At 68.0% G+C, this 14925-nt stretch overlaps 1 protein-coding gene across 1 annotated transcript in view; it reads right to left on the reverse strand.

Moving 5' to 3' along the window:
- The window catches only part of PLXNA1 (plexin A1), a 43395-nt gene that overhangs the window by 3717 nt on the left and 24753 nt on the right, over positions 1-14925 (reverse strand). Inside the window, exons 14-31 of the mRNA XM_060023191.2 lie at positions 14726-14846; positions 14359-14495; positions 12975-13142; positions 12552-12645; positions 12148-12387; positions 11919-12062; positions 11481-11715; positions 9177-9319; positions 7701-7957; positions 7389-7455; positions 3997-4143; positions 3718-3877; positions 3066-3169; positions 2778-2874; positions 2290-2480; positions 2043-2212; positions 634-846; positions 406-556 (exon numbers count right to left, since the gene is read on the reverse strand). Of these exons, the coding sequence (XP_059879174.1) occupies positions 406-556; positions 634-846; positions 2043-2212; positions 2290-2480; positions 2778-2874; positions 3066-3169; positions 3718-3877; positions 3997-4143; positions 7389-7455; positions 7701-7957; positions 9177-9319; positions 11481-11715; positions 11919-12062; positions 12148-12387; positions 12552-12645; positions 12975-13142; positions 14359-14495; positions 14726-14846 (2839 nt within the window). The remainder of the gene's footprint in view (positions 1-405; positions 557-633; positions 847-2042; positions 2213-2289; positions 2481-2777; positions 2875-3065; positions 3170-3717; positions 3878-3996; positions 4144-7388; positions 7456-7700; positions 7958-9176; positions 9320-11480; positions 11716-11918; positions 12063-12147; positions 12388-12551; positions 12646-12974; positions 13143-14358; positions 14496-14725; positions 14847-14925) is intronic.

The following is a 14925-nucleotide window of genomic DNA, read 5'->3' on the forward strand; positions in this document are numbered from 1 at the left end:
CTCCGTCTCTGAACCCCAAAGGCCGTCTCCCTCGGGAGCAGCCCAAGACCCTACAGCCTGCACACCCGGCGACGGCCCCGCCTCCCCCTCCTCCCAGGACATTCTGATTCAGCCCCGCACGGCCTCTGCCGTTCTGCATCCGGCCTGCTCTGGCCTCAGGGCCTGGGCTCTGGCCGGGCCCGCCCTGCCCCTCCGGCCCTGCGCTCTGTCCATCCAGTGCAGCCCACGAGTCAGTCGTCTGTCCTGACGTCTCAGGGAGGCCCAGCTCCGCACGCGCCCGGCTCCAGAAGCAGATGGGGAGCCGAGGGTCGAGGACGGCCCGTGCCCTGCCCTGGAGACGCGCCCAGACCCATCAGGCAGCCCGGGCCGGGGCGGGAGCACGCTTGGTGAGGCTGGCGAGCTTACCTCGTCCTTGTACTTGCTGATGTAGGAGTAGATCTCGTGCAGGGCACTCATGCTGTTGAACTGGCTCAGATGCAGCCGCGACTGTTCAGCCAGGTACGCGCTCATGTCCTGGTCGCTGATGGCGGGCATCTTGGCGATGTCCGCGTAGTACCTGCGGCAGGCGGGCGGGCGGGCGCGTGAGCTGGGTCCCGGCCCCTCCCCCGCCCAGCCCCGGGCCCGCGCCCCCACCTCTCCACCCAGCTCTTGTAGTTGGGGATGTCCTTGGCGTAGAGCAGCTTGTTGGAGGGCGAGTCCTTGCCCAGCTTGTGCTCGGACGTCGAGCAGGAGTCCATGAAGGTCTGGGCCACCACCGACAGGCAGGCGTCCGTGATACTGCTCTTGTGGATGTCGAAGACGAACTGCGGGTTCTTGATCACGTTCACCCAGAAGCGCAGGGGCAGGCTGCGGGCAGGCGGGCGCACGGTCGGACGGGCCTCAGCGGCCCTCGGGCCGGCGGGGAGCGGGGGCTGACCTGTGGCCTCACCGTCCTCCCGGCTCTGGCCTTCACGGTGACCGTGGATTTCCATGCAGCCGGGGAGACAGGCCCAGAGAGCTGGGCCGTGAGCGAGGGCTGCTCCTGCTGGCCAGCCCCTCCCCACGGGCCCAGGGGAGGGTGTGCACACCCACAGGCTCTCTCGCCCTTGGGCACCCACTGTGCCCGGCTGCAGTCCTCCAGGCCTGAGTGCCTGCTCACGGCTGGGCCGGCTCCCCTCGAGTCTTGGTGACAAGACCGGGAAGGGGGCCAGCAGACGCAGCCCCACTACAGCTGACCCCGACCAGAAGGCCACCTCTACGACCACCCTCAGCTGGGCCAGCGACAGCCTCTGGCCACGTGTCACTGTTTAAACTTAAATAAAGTTAAAGGTTCAGGGGCTCGACTGCACCGGTTACGTCAGATACCCCTAGTCACACGTGGCCACGTGCGTGGCACCAACCCAGAACTTTCTACCATCCCAGAAAGGTCCCCTGGACAGTGCTGACCTACACTGCCTCCCTTGGTGGCCGGTGGACCCCCTCAAGGGCCACGGGCAGCGCAGGTGGAGCTGAGGCCCAGGGTGGGTTCGCTTGGAGAGGACCTGGGCTCATCCCAGGCTGGGGGGGCAGCAGTGTACAGGGAGGAGTCGGGTCACGGGGAGGAAGAGGCCAGAGGCACAAAACTTGTGAGGACCAGGCAGGCCCTGCCAGGGACCCGGGCAGCTCTGGAGGCAAAAGCCAGACCGGCAGCGAGGGGGCGACGGGACTGAGAGCCCCAGGAGCGTCTGCTGTCACTGTCACCCTCGTCGCTGTAGCCAGCATGGGACGGGCCTGTCCCACTGAGCCCGTTTCTCACGCAGAAGCCTACACACCTGCACGCAGCCGCGCACGCCCAGAGACACACACAGATACACGTGCGCACACACCCCCCCCACCCACATCCGGTCCCACAGGTGGGTCAGCGGATGCCCCCGATGGCTGAGTCAGAGAGGCCCAGACGGAGAGGGACCAGCCTCCTGGCACTGCAGCCCCCAGCCGAGCCGGGCTGCCCCCAGGTCCCAGGCTTCCTGCTCCAGCGGGGACCTCGGCCCCGCCCCCGCCCCGCCCCCACCCCAGGCCGGTACCAGTTGCTCTTCCAGGTGTGGCGCACGTCCGCGTCATGGATCTGGTGCTGGTCGGCCTGCTCGTCCAGGAAGTCGAACATGTACTTGATGGCCAGCGGCAGGGCCGAGCCCCGGTGCGCCGTGCTGAAGATGGTCTCGAAGAGGTCGTCCACGAACTTCTGCAGCGTGCCCTGTGGGGGGGCGGCGCACAGCTCCAGCGGCTGCCCCGGCCCCGTGAGGCCCGCCCGGGCCCCCTCCCTCCGCCCACCTTGGTGGCCAGCAGCCGCGTCAGGTAGATCTCGGAGACCATCTTGCTGCCCCGGTCGCCCTCTCGCTGGTCCAGGTGGTCGTGGTTCTTGACCAGGTGCCACAGCTTGGTGCCGCTCTCCAGGTCGGGCGTGATCATGGGCGTGCGCGAGCGCAGGCTGTCGGGGCTGCTGGCGGTGCGCAGCATGCTCTCTGCGGGCACCGTGCCGTCAGCTGCTGCGTCCCGCCCCCCCCCGCCCGCCCGGCACCAGGTTGCTGGGCAGGCGGCTCCCTGTGTGAGCCTCAGCTCCCCCCCGACAGCTGGGGTCATCCGCCCCCACCTCCCTGGGTTTCTGGGGACGGTGCTGCCCGGGGAAAGGCCGAGGGTCCCTGGGACAGGCTGTAACCAAGCCGTCCCAGGCTGCCGCAGCGGCGCCCAGAGCGGCATTCTGTCCAGGTCGGTGGTCTGCCCGTTGCCCCCGCCGGCCCTCTGCCCCTGCCGGCGCTCACCGTATCTGCTGAGGGACTTGGTGAAGGTGGACGAGTTGGAGATATTGTAGGCAGACGTCTGCTTGGGCACCAGGGCCACCGAGGACCCATCCGTCACCTACGGGCAGAGGGCCGGGTGACGCGTGACCCACCACCCGCGGTTGGTCTCTCACCTGGGCCTCAGCCTTCCCCCCAACCCTGGGCGACCCCCACGTGTGACCATGCCCTCTCCTCCTGGAGCGCGGCCCCCAGCCCTGAGCCCCGTCGTGGAGAGAGGGGCCCGAGCCGTGGCCGCAGGTTGGGGGTCACCTGGTAGTGCGCCAGCGTGTTCAGCCTCTTCCAGTCGTTATCGATCTTGGTGGTGACATCCTCATCCTGCAGGATGATGCGGGCCATGCGGCCCTGACGCCACTCTGCGGGGGAGGGGAACGCTGGAGTGCTGCCCTGCTCCTTGCTCCCTCCATCAGAACAGGCCCAGGGGGCAGGAGCCCAGGGGCCCTGAGTGAAGGCTGGGCAGCAGAGTGACAGGCCCAGCCCAGAGCAGAAGCCCAGCCCCTCTGGCAGCCCCCCGCCCGCCCAACCCTGGGCAGCCCAGCCTTCCGGAGCTCCTAGCCTGGCACTCAAGGCCTCCCTCCATCGCGGCCCCAGCCTCACCCACCAAGGGACCAGCCCGGTCCAGCCCGGCTCTGCTCCCCAGGCCCTTCCCACTTAGCAGGTGCCCCTGCCCACGCCCCGCTCGTGAGCCCCCACCCAGCTCCAAGGGCCCGCCTGCTTCCTAGAGCACACGGGGACCCCACCCCTGCCCCCACCAGCAGGGGCGCAGTCCTCTCAGTGCCACCCTGCTTCCACCACCCCGGGGAGCAGCCTACAGACCCAGCCTGGGTCACGCACCCCTTCCCTGCAACCCTCCGGGCCAGCGCCCAGTACTTGGACGACGCGACAGAGCCCCTGCCGGGCTCACCCAGGTCCATGTCCCCGGCCTTGGGCCGCTGGGAGTAGGGCACGCCCTTGTACACGGCGTCCAGCAGCTTCTCCTTGACCTGTGTCACCGTGTCGCAGTTCAGCCCCTTCACCGGCACCTCGGGCGCGTTCTCATTCTCGGGGTTCACGCAGTTCAGGGTCTGCAGGTGGGAGCGCAGGGCGTCAGCCCCCTCCCCCTCCCTGGCGGGCGGGGAGGGGTGGGTGGGCGGCGCTCACCAGTCAGCCCCCTCCCCCTCCCTGGCGGGCGGGCGGCGCTCACCAGCGTCTTGTAGTCGATCTGCTGGCGGATGAGCTTGTCCTCGCTCAGGGAGTAGCGCGCCTCGCCCGTGATGGCGTCGATGGGGCCCTTCTCCATCTGCTGCTTGATGGCGCAGAACAGCAGGAAGAGCGGCTCCCCGGCGCACTCCTGTGGGCGGGCGGGCGGCGTCAGGCTCCGCCCCAGCCGCTGCCCCGGCCCCCCCCCCCCCCACGCCGCGGAGACGGGCATGAAAATCCCGGAAAACGACCTCAGCAAAGGGGCCAAGCGGAGAGGACCAAGGCCAGTCAACCCCGGCTGAAGCCTCGCCCGGTTCAGGCCTCGGCAGGACCACGGCCCCGGCGCCACTCTGCCCAAAGCAGCCAGTGTTGCATGTGGTTGAGGCGTAGGCTCCAGTGCCGCCCCCACGGCCCAGGGGACTACAACGGGTGCGACCATCATCTATCAGATGGGGGGCCCCCTCAGCTAGGACTCGCCTGCAGGAGAGGGCCGCCCCTCCCTCCAGAGCACGTGGCCGACGCACTCACAGGTGCAAACGCACCAACCCAGGGCAGGAGGCTGGCAGGGCGGCTGTCCGGGCACTCGGGGAAGGTCTGCGCTGCCCATCTCCGACCACGTGCCACCTCCCGCCCCCACTGCAGCCACTGGGCGCGTCCCCACCTCAGGGCCTTTGCACCTGCTCCCCCTACAACCAGAACTGTCCCCCTCAGGTCTTCACTGCCCCTTCCAGACCCCACCCGACATCCCTTTGTCAGAAAGGCTCTCCCGGGCCCTGGGCCGAGCCCGCTGGCCCTCACTGCCATCACACAGAGCCAGCCCTCTTCGATGGTCTTGTTTGCTTCCCTGCCATTTCCCCTCTGGAGTGGAAGCTGCCTGCCACAGCCCAGGGCGTGCCTGGCCCCTCCCGCTACATCCCCAGTGCCCAGCACGGAGCGGGCGCGTGGGGGGCTCTACGGACGCTGCTGGACAACAAACACCGTTAACGAACAGCTGCGGAAGGAGGGCTCCTGTCCCGCCCCCGCCAGAGGGCTGCCCCGACTGCAGTGACCAAGCTGCTGCGTGCCCTGCACAGCTGAGTCCCCACCTCAGCCGGACACAGGCCCCTCTCGTCTCGCCCCCCCCAACGGAGCTGGGAGCGAGTGTGGCCCTAGCAGGCAGCTGCCGGCCTGCTCCCTGGCCCACCAAGAGTGGCTCTGCCCGGAACCAGATGCTCCAGGCAGCTCGTTAGCATCTGCGGTGATTAAAGAGACAGCTGCCAGGGAGTGGCAGTGAGCGCAGGTCATCCGGAGACCCTCCAGCAACACGCCCATCTCTGAAATCGTTTCATCTGCAAACTTGGCTGCATTACATCAGCTAGGACAGAGGCCCAGCCGTTAACAGCTGCCTCTCCCTGCAGACGCCACGACACTTACTCCTCTCAGAAGAAAAGGGGCACCTCAGGAGGTCAGAGGGTGAGGTTACACAGCACATCACGAGAAGCCAGGATTCGAACCCAGACAATCTACCGCTAAAGCAGCTGGTCCTTAAAAGCCAAGCGTCCTTACAGAACATGCAGGCTGAGCAGGGTGTTCACTCCCAGCCTGGCTGGCAGGCTCTGACCCACTCCCACAGGCCTGCCCAGATGCCGGGAAGCAGGAACCAGGGAGCAGAAAGCTCTGAGACTGGGAAGGCCCAGAACCCGGCCCTTCCCTGCTGGGCCCACTTCCTGCACAGGGAGGAGGGCGACCTCGGTGACTCTCAGGCCCAGCCGGAAGAGATGTGCAGAGACTTCCAGTGAGTCTCCAAGTGAAAAGGTGACACGAGGACAGGCTGTTCGATAAACGTTAGAACAAGCCCTTCTCCAATCGGGAAAGAAAATCGAGTGAGATCCCTGTCTCACACCATATACTAGCGGAAAACATTCCTCGGCGTAACACGAGAGCTGTAAATGACAGGAAAGTTCAACATTCTCTTGGGACTTCCCTGGCGGTCCAGTGGTTAAGACTTCACCTTCCAGTGCAGGGGGTGCGGGTTCGATCCCTGGTCGGGGAGCTAAGATCCCACATGCCCCAAGGCCAAAAAACCAAAACAGAAACAATTCTGTAACAAATTCAACAATGACTTAAAAAAAATTCTCGTAAAAAAATTTCTTTTAAACTTCTTTTTTCAAAGAAAGCGGGCCTCCTCTGAACCCCCTCCTCCAGGTTCCCAGAGACGACTTAATGAGCACGTGACCAAGTCACGCGGTCTGCAAACAGGTGCGCTTTACAGGAAAGGCACAGCTCTGTTACTGCCACCTGTCCTACACGACAACAACGTCGTCGTACTCTGGGCATCACTGGGCCACCACCCACCGGGCGAGCCCCACCCAGCCCGACCCCCTCCCCTCTGGACCTCGCGCCCACCTCAGGGCCTTTGGTCCCCGTCTGGCTACCTCCTGCCCCTCCTCATGCTCACATCTCACCACCCCATCCACGCTTTCACGCCCCTGTGGACACCCCGCCCCTTTCCCCATCTGCGCCCCTCAGCCCAGCCAGGACTCTGTCCTGAGCACTCTGCGCCGCAGCAGCTGGGCTCAGCACATCCTCCATGGAGGACGGAAAGCCCCACCGCCATCCCCGCCTCGGGACACTGCAGCGAGCGGAGCCTGCAGAGCCACACAGAGAGCAGACCCAGGCCGCCTGCGTCACGAGGCTCCACGGCCCGCTCCCTCACCCACCGTGGAGCTAACCAGGGGCCACCATGCGAGGACCGGGCCCGGCTGCCAAGCCTTTGGGGTTTTCAAGGGAAGCCAGACAGACATCTGGGTCTGATGATCTCCCAGTTCTAAAATGCAGGCGACCCAGCTAGCTGCTCACGGCCCTGACAAAGTCCACCTGGACCCACGTCTAGCCGGCCTGCAGGCTGTACCCATTCCGAGAACAGCCTGGCTCCCCAGGGTCTGTCTGGGGGTCAGGGCTCTCCCAGCCCGAGAGGGAGTTGTTTGGGCAACAACAGTGGAAGCCCAGGCAGCTGCCCGCCTCCTCACAGCAGGGCCAACAGGACCCACCGCCCCCGGGCGCCTCCTCAGGCTGGCCCAGGGCCAGGAGCTGGACACACACACGCCCCTGCCCGGGAGCTCCCTCCGACCTCAGGTCTGGGCCACGGGCACTGCATGAACCCCACCGGAGCCCGGACGCACGCCCCAGCTCAGTCACGTGCAGCTGCGGGACCCACGTCGGACCCCGGCGTCCACCTCTGCCCCGGCGGCTGAGTGAGGACAGGACGGCCTCCAGGAGGTGCAGGGAAGACGCGAAGGGACAGCCGCGAGCCGGGGGGGTCCTGCCGAGGCCCTGGCCCCTTGGTGTCTCGGCTGAGAGCCCACCAGTCACCCCTGGCCTCCCACCCCCACCTGGGGCCCCCCGCGGCCCACCCACCTTGAGGAATTTGTACAGAAGGAAGGTGAACCAGTTAGTTAGCATCTTCTCTGCCACCGACTCAGTCCTGGGAACAGAACACATGCAGGGGCGGCCTCAGTCCTACCGCCAGGCCCGCCCACACCACCACCTCGCCACCCCACCCTCCCCAGGGCCAAAGGTCAGGCCTCGGCCTCAGAGCAGGTGTCGCCTCGCGCCGAGGGGTCCCAGACGAGGCAAGCCCCGGAGTGGGTCCCCGGAACTGCAGCGGCGGTGCCTGGGCTGCGCCGGTGGGCGCGCTGCCGCGGGGGCAGGCACGGGGCGCAGACTCACCGCCGCAGCAACAACTTCGGGTGGTTCTTGCTTTCCAGGTTCTTCTCGATGAGGTCGGACAGCAGCTGCTTGAGCACACCCGTGGCGTACTCCATCTCGCCCTGCAGGGCCGTCATGACGAGCGAGGCCACGTTGCCGCGGTCCCGCATGGAGAAGCTGCGCTGGGCCTCCAGCGTGCGGATGAAGGTCAGCAGGAAGTGCTTCTTGGTCAGCAGCTGCCCGAACAGGGTCAGAGACTTCTCCACGTTAGCCTGCACCTGCGGGGCCACGGGCCTGCTCAGACCTCAGAGCGCACCGGCCCCTGCTGGCCGAGGGCCCGTCTAGGCCCCGGTACAAAGGGCGGGTCCCTGAGCTGCAACTGTCCTAGCAGAATGGACAGGGCCTGGCAGCTGCGAGAGAAGCCACAGCAGGCAGAGGCCCGGGGCACAGCAGCGTGCGGGAGCAGAACGCAGGCCTGCGCCAGCCACCCTCTGTGTGGCCCAGCTCGTCCACCGGGCACCGGGAGTGCCCGACAGCCCCTCCCAGCCGGCACCAATGCAGAAACCACCCTCCCCCTTCACAGAGGACACCCAGGTCCAGAGAGGGGAGCAGCGCGTTGCAGCCACACAGCATTGAGGTGGGAAAGGGCCGATGGAATGCCAGGCACGGCTGGTTCCAGGTCCCCGCCCACTCTTATCTGCCCCGAGGCTTGTCATAGCATGACACAAGGCTCCCAGCCCAGGCAAGACAGGTGACAGGTACCAGAAAGGACACACAGTCACAGCTAAGAGAACAGTCAGACCGGCCCGGCAGACGGCAACGCCGGGAGAGACACCTGATGGCGGATGGGGAACCCCCAGCATGGCAGACACCCCAGCAGACAAGCAGGCAGTGAGCAGCCCAGGGCGTCCTGGGCCCGAGCCAGCGTGACAGGAAGGCCCGCTGAGGTGCAGCTCGAGAGGGAATGTCCCACCAACACAGCCACGTGAGGGGGCTGGCTCCCCAACATCCGAGGGGTGCAGGACGCGACGCACACGCCCCCCACAGAGCGCAACAGAGCAGACTCGCTGAGCCCCTACCCGTTCCGAGCTGCGGGCCCTGGGCGTCTGGCCAGCTACCGGGCAGCCCAGGAGGACGTGGGTGCCAGGCGGCTTCCCCTCGGCAGGCTCGGGGGCCGCGTTGGCTGCGCAGAGCCCAGCTGAGCGCCCGCACCTCCCAACACTCATGGCAACAGCCCCCCTGGCCCAGTGAAACTCGGCACCCAGGCCCACCCAGGAGCCAGGCCGGACGAGCTGCAGGTGGTTAGGCTAGGGGCCCAACGAAACAGGGCTGGGCCCTGGGGAGCCCAGGCTAAGGGTGGTTTGCTGGGGCGAGGCCCCCCACACCCGGCCCCCCTCCCAGCAGTCTCGAGCCCGCCCCCAGGACCCTGCCGCCCCAGCACCCAAGGAGCCCCCGCAGGCAGAGGCAGCGCCTCTGGAACCCCAGCCAGCAGCCCACCTCCATCTCCTTGAGCACTGGGTGGTCCTCGATGCCGGGGAAGAGGACCCGCATGGCGTACGTGCGGTAGTCAAGGAACGGGATGCCGGCACCGTCCAGGTCGTTGGTCAGCTCGTGGATGTCCGTCTGCAGCTCTGCAAAGGCTGCAGCCAGACGAGGTGTCACGGCAGCTGCCCCGGCCCCCGCGGCACCCCCCACTCTCCCCCAACACACTCAGGGTCGGGCCAGCCCCTGACTCTGCTACTCGCCAGCTGGGTGAACTTGAGGAAGTTCCTCTGCCTCCGTTTCCCCAGTCCTGACACAGAGGCTGAGCCCTCCACCCCTGACCTGCTGCAGAATTCACCAAGACGAGAGCAGAGGCGGTGCCGGGATGGGGCTGGAAGGGGCCTCCACGTCCCGATGGGGCAGAGCAACCGTGGCCCCCTGGCTCCAGCCACAGGAGACGAGCGGGGATGAGGCCGGCTGGGAAGGGGCAGAGCCCTGCGTGCCAACAAGCAAGCCCTCCCGGCTCAGGCCAGGGGCCCCTGACACGCCCGCCCGCTGCTTTCAGAACATTCCTGAGCCGTGAGGTGTGAGCCCTGCGGCAGCCCAAGGATGCGCTGTCTGGTCAGGAGCCGGCCCTCCCCCGCCACCCACCCCGGCACTGCTGCCTGGAGTCTGGTCACCTCCACCTGGCTGGCCCTGGGGGCCCGCACACACGCTGCCAGACACGGGCATCACAGGTCAGTCCAGACAGGACAGGCAGACGGTTGTCCTTGTCCCAGGAAGGCCCAGGCCGCCGCCTCCCACCCAAGCCCCCAACACGTGCCGGAGCCCCTCAGGGCGGCAGTCTGCCAGGGACTGAGGGGGCGCTGGGACACGGGCCTTTGTCTTAAGACGGGCCAGGGTCCCGGGCAGACCGGACACCCCAGGCCAGTGGAATTAGTGACCACCCAGAACGAGGCCTGTTAGGCATGAGGCCCCCCAGGCGAGGCTTCCGACCCTGCCCAGCCCCCTGCCCTCATCCCCAGGCAGGACGATGCCTGTCGTCTGCCCCAGGGCTGCCAGCATTCACTCACAGACCCTGCAGGACACTCAAGGCCTCCCCTACCCCGGCTCCTGACACGCGAGAGACCGCCAGGCACCACCCGCGCCGCCCTGTTCACCCCTCGTGACAGCGCTGGACCCAGACGGGGCTCCCAGAGGCACAAGTGAGCTGGGGCTCAACTAGAGCCCCCCGCCTCCAGCTGGCTGGGGACACCCAGCCCTGAGGCCCATCTCACGCCAGCCAGAGAGGCCAGCCGGGCTCAAGAGAAACCAGCACGGGCGCAGGCTACTGCCTGGAGCCCACACGGGCACACAGGAGCTGAACCCCCCAGGGCCCCCGCGGCCCTGGCCTGGGTGCCCACCACTCAGTGCCCACCCGCTGGCCTCCCAGCAGCCGCGACCCCAGTACTCAGCACCGGCGGGTACGGCAGCACCTGCTCCATGGGGACCAGCCCTGGGCCTACGGGTCTCCTGGACACATCGGTCCCCGGGAACAGCTCTGTTCCAGCTGGAGACCACCATCCTGGCCCTTCCCGCCGACCCGCCGGCCCACCGTTCAGATTTCCGACGCCGCCTGCAGCCCCTGCCCTTCTCACTCCCTGGGCCGCCCCCACCTGCCCTTGGGGTCCACCTCTCAGTCGGGAGCTCCCGGGGGAGCAGGCTTTGGGGAAGGGGGCATGTGGCCAGGTGTGGGGATGCCGAGCCTGTCCCTGTGGCCGTCCTAGCACCACGGGGAGGGGGAGCCGCAGAGGAAGGGGGTCCCGGGAGCGGAGTGAGGGCCTGGCTGGGCCCCAGACCCCGGTGAAGCCTCCCCGCCGAAGTGGCCTGAGCTGGTTTGCGTCACGTGCACCCCAGGGTGAGACAGACACACGCCTGAGCAAGCACCCCGCGGGCAGAGGCAGCCCAGGCCCGGGGCTAGGTGCGCACAGGGAGGCTGAAGACGGGCCCCTCCCTCAGTGCCCCCCACCGGCCGCCGGAGGGAACCAGCCGCGCCAGCACGTGGACGAGCACGGCCCACAACACCTGGGGAAATGGCCCCCCGCCCGGAGCGGGCAGGCCCAGCGTCCCCGCACCTGGTGGTACGTCTGTCCTACAGAGGAGACTGAGGCACAGAAACGCCGTGTGCCCACCTGGGGTCCCACGGACAGGCTGGGACGCAAAGGGGGCTCTCTGGACAGAGCCTGCGTTTCAAGCAGCGCCCCGTGATCGCGCCCAGTCGGGCCCCTGCCCAGCCCCCGGCGCCCCCCACCCCGCACCCTCCCCGCGGCCCCCACCCACCTTCCTTGCACTCGAGGGCCACGCGGGACTCCAGGTTGTCCATCTGCAGCTGCAGGCGCTTGAGGGTGCGGTCGGCGTCCCGCGACTTGCGCTTGTAGGCGATGAGCACGGCCACGATGACGAGCAGCAGGAGGCCCCCGCCCCCGCCGATGCCCACGATGGCGGGCAGCGTCAGCAGGCTGTCCGAGTACACCTGCAGCACCCCTGGCGAGAACTCGAAGCCGCCGGCCCGGACCTGGGGGTGCAGGCCACTCAGGGGCGCCCCAGCCCCGCACGGTCGGCGAGGTGGGGGCGCGGGCACCCAGGGCAGACGCTAGGCCCGCCGGGGCACCAGGGAGGGGCTCCCTCTGGGTGGGAGGCAAGTCTGGGGCTTGCTCAGAGCGGGGCTGCCCTACGTGGGGCCCAGGAGGCTGGAGCTGCCAGGACCCGTGGACGCACCGTGACCTTGTGCTGCCCGGTGAGGTTGGGCGACTCGCAGAGCAGCTGCGTCTCCGACACGGTGAGGGCGCAGGGAGTGGAGCCGATGAGCACCGTGTAGTTGAGCCGAGAGTTGCCGGGCGCGGGTGGCAGGAGGTTGCGGCCCTGCGGGGCAGCGTGGAGTGAGCGGGGGCTTCGCCGGCCCCCCGCGCCGGCCCCCCGCACAACCCCGCCCCGCCGAGCAGCCCACCTTGAGGATGAGGGGCGAGCTGGGCTTCAGCTCCAGGAGGCCGGTGGGGCTGAGCGGCTCCAGCACAGGGTCCGGGTAGTAGAGGAAGGTCGAGGTGTTGAGCACCAGCAAGGCCCGGACGTCGTCCATGACGAAGCCCAGCTCGTCTGGCCGCTCGCCCAGCTCGGGCGGGCTGCGGGCAGGGTTGTCCACCGACGGGGCCCGGCACACCATGGTGGTGTCGTTGTACACCTGGCAGCTCTGGGGATGCAAGACAGGGACACTGGGCTGGCTGACCCATGCAAATCCAGGCTGTGACACCGCGGGGCTGCGGCCACACCCGCACACGGTCCCCACCCCTCCCAGGGCCTCCAAGTGCAGCTGGGATGGCAGGAGCTGCGGGGGCAGGGCCCAGGGGGACTCACGTTCTCCCTCTCGACGCCTCCGTACTTGGCCCGGATGCGGGGTTCCCGGACGGTGGCCAGGTTGGTGCCCGTGACCGTTAGCAGGGTCCCTCCGCTAAGAGATGAGGGAGATGGAAGTCAGGGGTGGAAGTTCCGGGGCCCTCTGCCCCGGCCCGGCACAAACGGGAGGGACCAGACACACCACCCGGCTCGCTGCAAGACAGCGAGCGGGTTAGTCTCTCAGCACCACGTTTGGCGGCAGGGCCACGGGGGGGAGCGGAGGGCCTGGTGCAGGAGCCCCACACCTGGTGCTGGTCTTCGGTGGCTCAGGACAGGGGCGTGGGGCTCAGGGTGGGCGGGACGGGGTTCGGGGGGGCTCAGGAAACCTCGGAGGGGGTCGTGGGGTTCAGGGTGGGCAGGACGGGGGCCCAGGCGGGCTCCCACCTGTTGATGCTCCACTCGGGGTCGATCCTCAGGATGGTGGGGTCCTCGGTGTAGTTATATTTGACCTCGGGGTTGGTGAGCTGAGCGCGGTTGATGTTGATGACAATGGGGGCACTGCCGGGGCTCTGCCCGGGGGGCGTCAGGCATCGGATCTCCCGGGAATTCCTCCTGAGGACGCAGGTGCTGGAGCTCACCTCCGAGGCCACCGAGCGTCCAGGCTCCACCACCAACAGGCTGAGCGCGAGTCACCAGCCCGCCCGCTGCATCTGCCTACCTATGGCACAGGCCACGGCGGGCCTGTCTCCAGGCGGGGCCCCTTCCCGTCAGCCCCTGCGAGGGGCCGGGTGCTGTGTGTGCCTACCTGGGCCGCAGCCTGGCCCTCTCCCCCATGCTGCCCTGCGTGGGCGGGAGGCTGTCCTAGGCTCAGCGGGGCTGAGGGGCGGGTCCTGCCTCACCAGCTTGCTGTCCAGGTGGCCCCACCCCCAGCTCCGCCTCCTCGGCAGCGTCAACCGGCAAGCCTGCCCGCGCCCCAGCTCGCGAGAGCCTGGCCCACGCGTGCCGAGAGCAGGCCTGCGGGGCGGGAAAGGGCTCGCGGGCCTCACAGCAGCCCCGCAGCGGCTCCATCAGTCACCCGGGCAGCCGCAGGGCCCCTCCACGGGCGGGGCCCACGGCTTCAATGTCCTGGGAGGGCTGGAGTACCGCGCTCAGCGCCAACTGCCGCTCCGCGGAGGGACGCACACGACACACGCACCCCCAGCCCCCATCATCCCTGATCTGAAAACAGGCTAATCGTGGGCCTGGGCCGTGAGTGGATGAGACGAGCTGGCGGGGCTGGGGGCGCTGGGTCCCCCCCAGGGCAGCGGCCAGTCACCGCCGGCACCTGCCCCATCCCCTCATTGCCTTCACCACAGCCGCCAAGCCCGCGCACAGCAGGCTGCAAACACCAATAATTAGTCTGATAACAGGTAATTACCGCAGGAAAATATTTAAAGGCCCGCTCCATTATCATCCCTAATCTAAAATTATCCACTTCAGGGCTCCGAGCCTTTGTCAAGTTTTCCTCTTTCCCTCTTAAGAATTTTTCTAAACGCGCTTCTCACGTTCCACAGGACTCCCCCAAAACCCAGGACAGAGCGGCTGTGCCCGCCCCTCAGACCCAGGCCCCACCCACCACCCCGCCCTCCCCGCTCCGGGGTAGCCTGTCTGTCTCCATAGTAACCTTCTCCGCCTCTAGGTTTCCATAGTGATCACCCTAGCCCAGCTCTCCACAGCCCTCCAGCTTCCCAGGCAATGGGAGGGGGCACCAGCCATCTGAACCCATGACCACAAGGGGAAGGCAGCCTGTGCCTGGGGTCCCCACTGCCCGTCCGTCCACACCCCGTACCAGGAGAATGAGCAGGGCCGGCCGCCGACAGACACAGCCACATCGCTGCCTGCGTTCAGGTGGCTACCCTCGATGCCGATCCACGTGCCCCCCGAAAGGGGCCCGCGCGCAGGGCTCACACGGTAGAAGGTCGGCGTCTAGGGGGAGAAGGGACCTGCTGCAGCCCCAGGGAAGCGCCGGCATCTCCAGCCAGGCCCAGGCCCGCGCTCACTGGGTGTGAGACACCGCCCATGGGCGGGGCCGCGCCGCAAGGGGCGGCATCAGGCCTGGGGGCGAGGGGGGAGGGGGCGGGGCCCATCACTCGAGGCTGCCCGTGGCCCGGGCCAGCCCCACAAGCGAGCCCTCAGGGCCAGGCGGGCGGGCTTACCACAAAGGTGAAGCGCTTGGGCGACAGGGCGCGGTAATGGGGGGAGCAGTCCCGCACGCACACCTCCACCAAGGCATCGTGGGCCCGCAGCGCGCTGGCGTCCCCGATCTCGCAGACGATCCTGCGGGCACAGGGGGCCTCAGCAGCCGTGGGCGCCAGGCCACCGCCAGCCCCACCCCACCCCCACCCCCCCCCGCCCG

Source organism: Delphinus delphis, chromosome 10 (genome assembly GCF_949987515.2).
Source record: "Delphinus delphis chromosome 10, mDelDel1.2, whole genome shotgun sequence".
NCBI classification, from domain to species: Eukaryota; Metazoa; Chordata; class Mammalia; order Artiodactyla; family Delphinidae; genus Delphinus; species Delphinus delphis.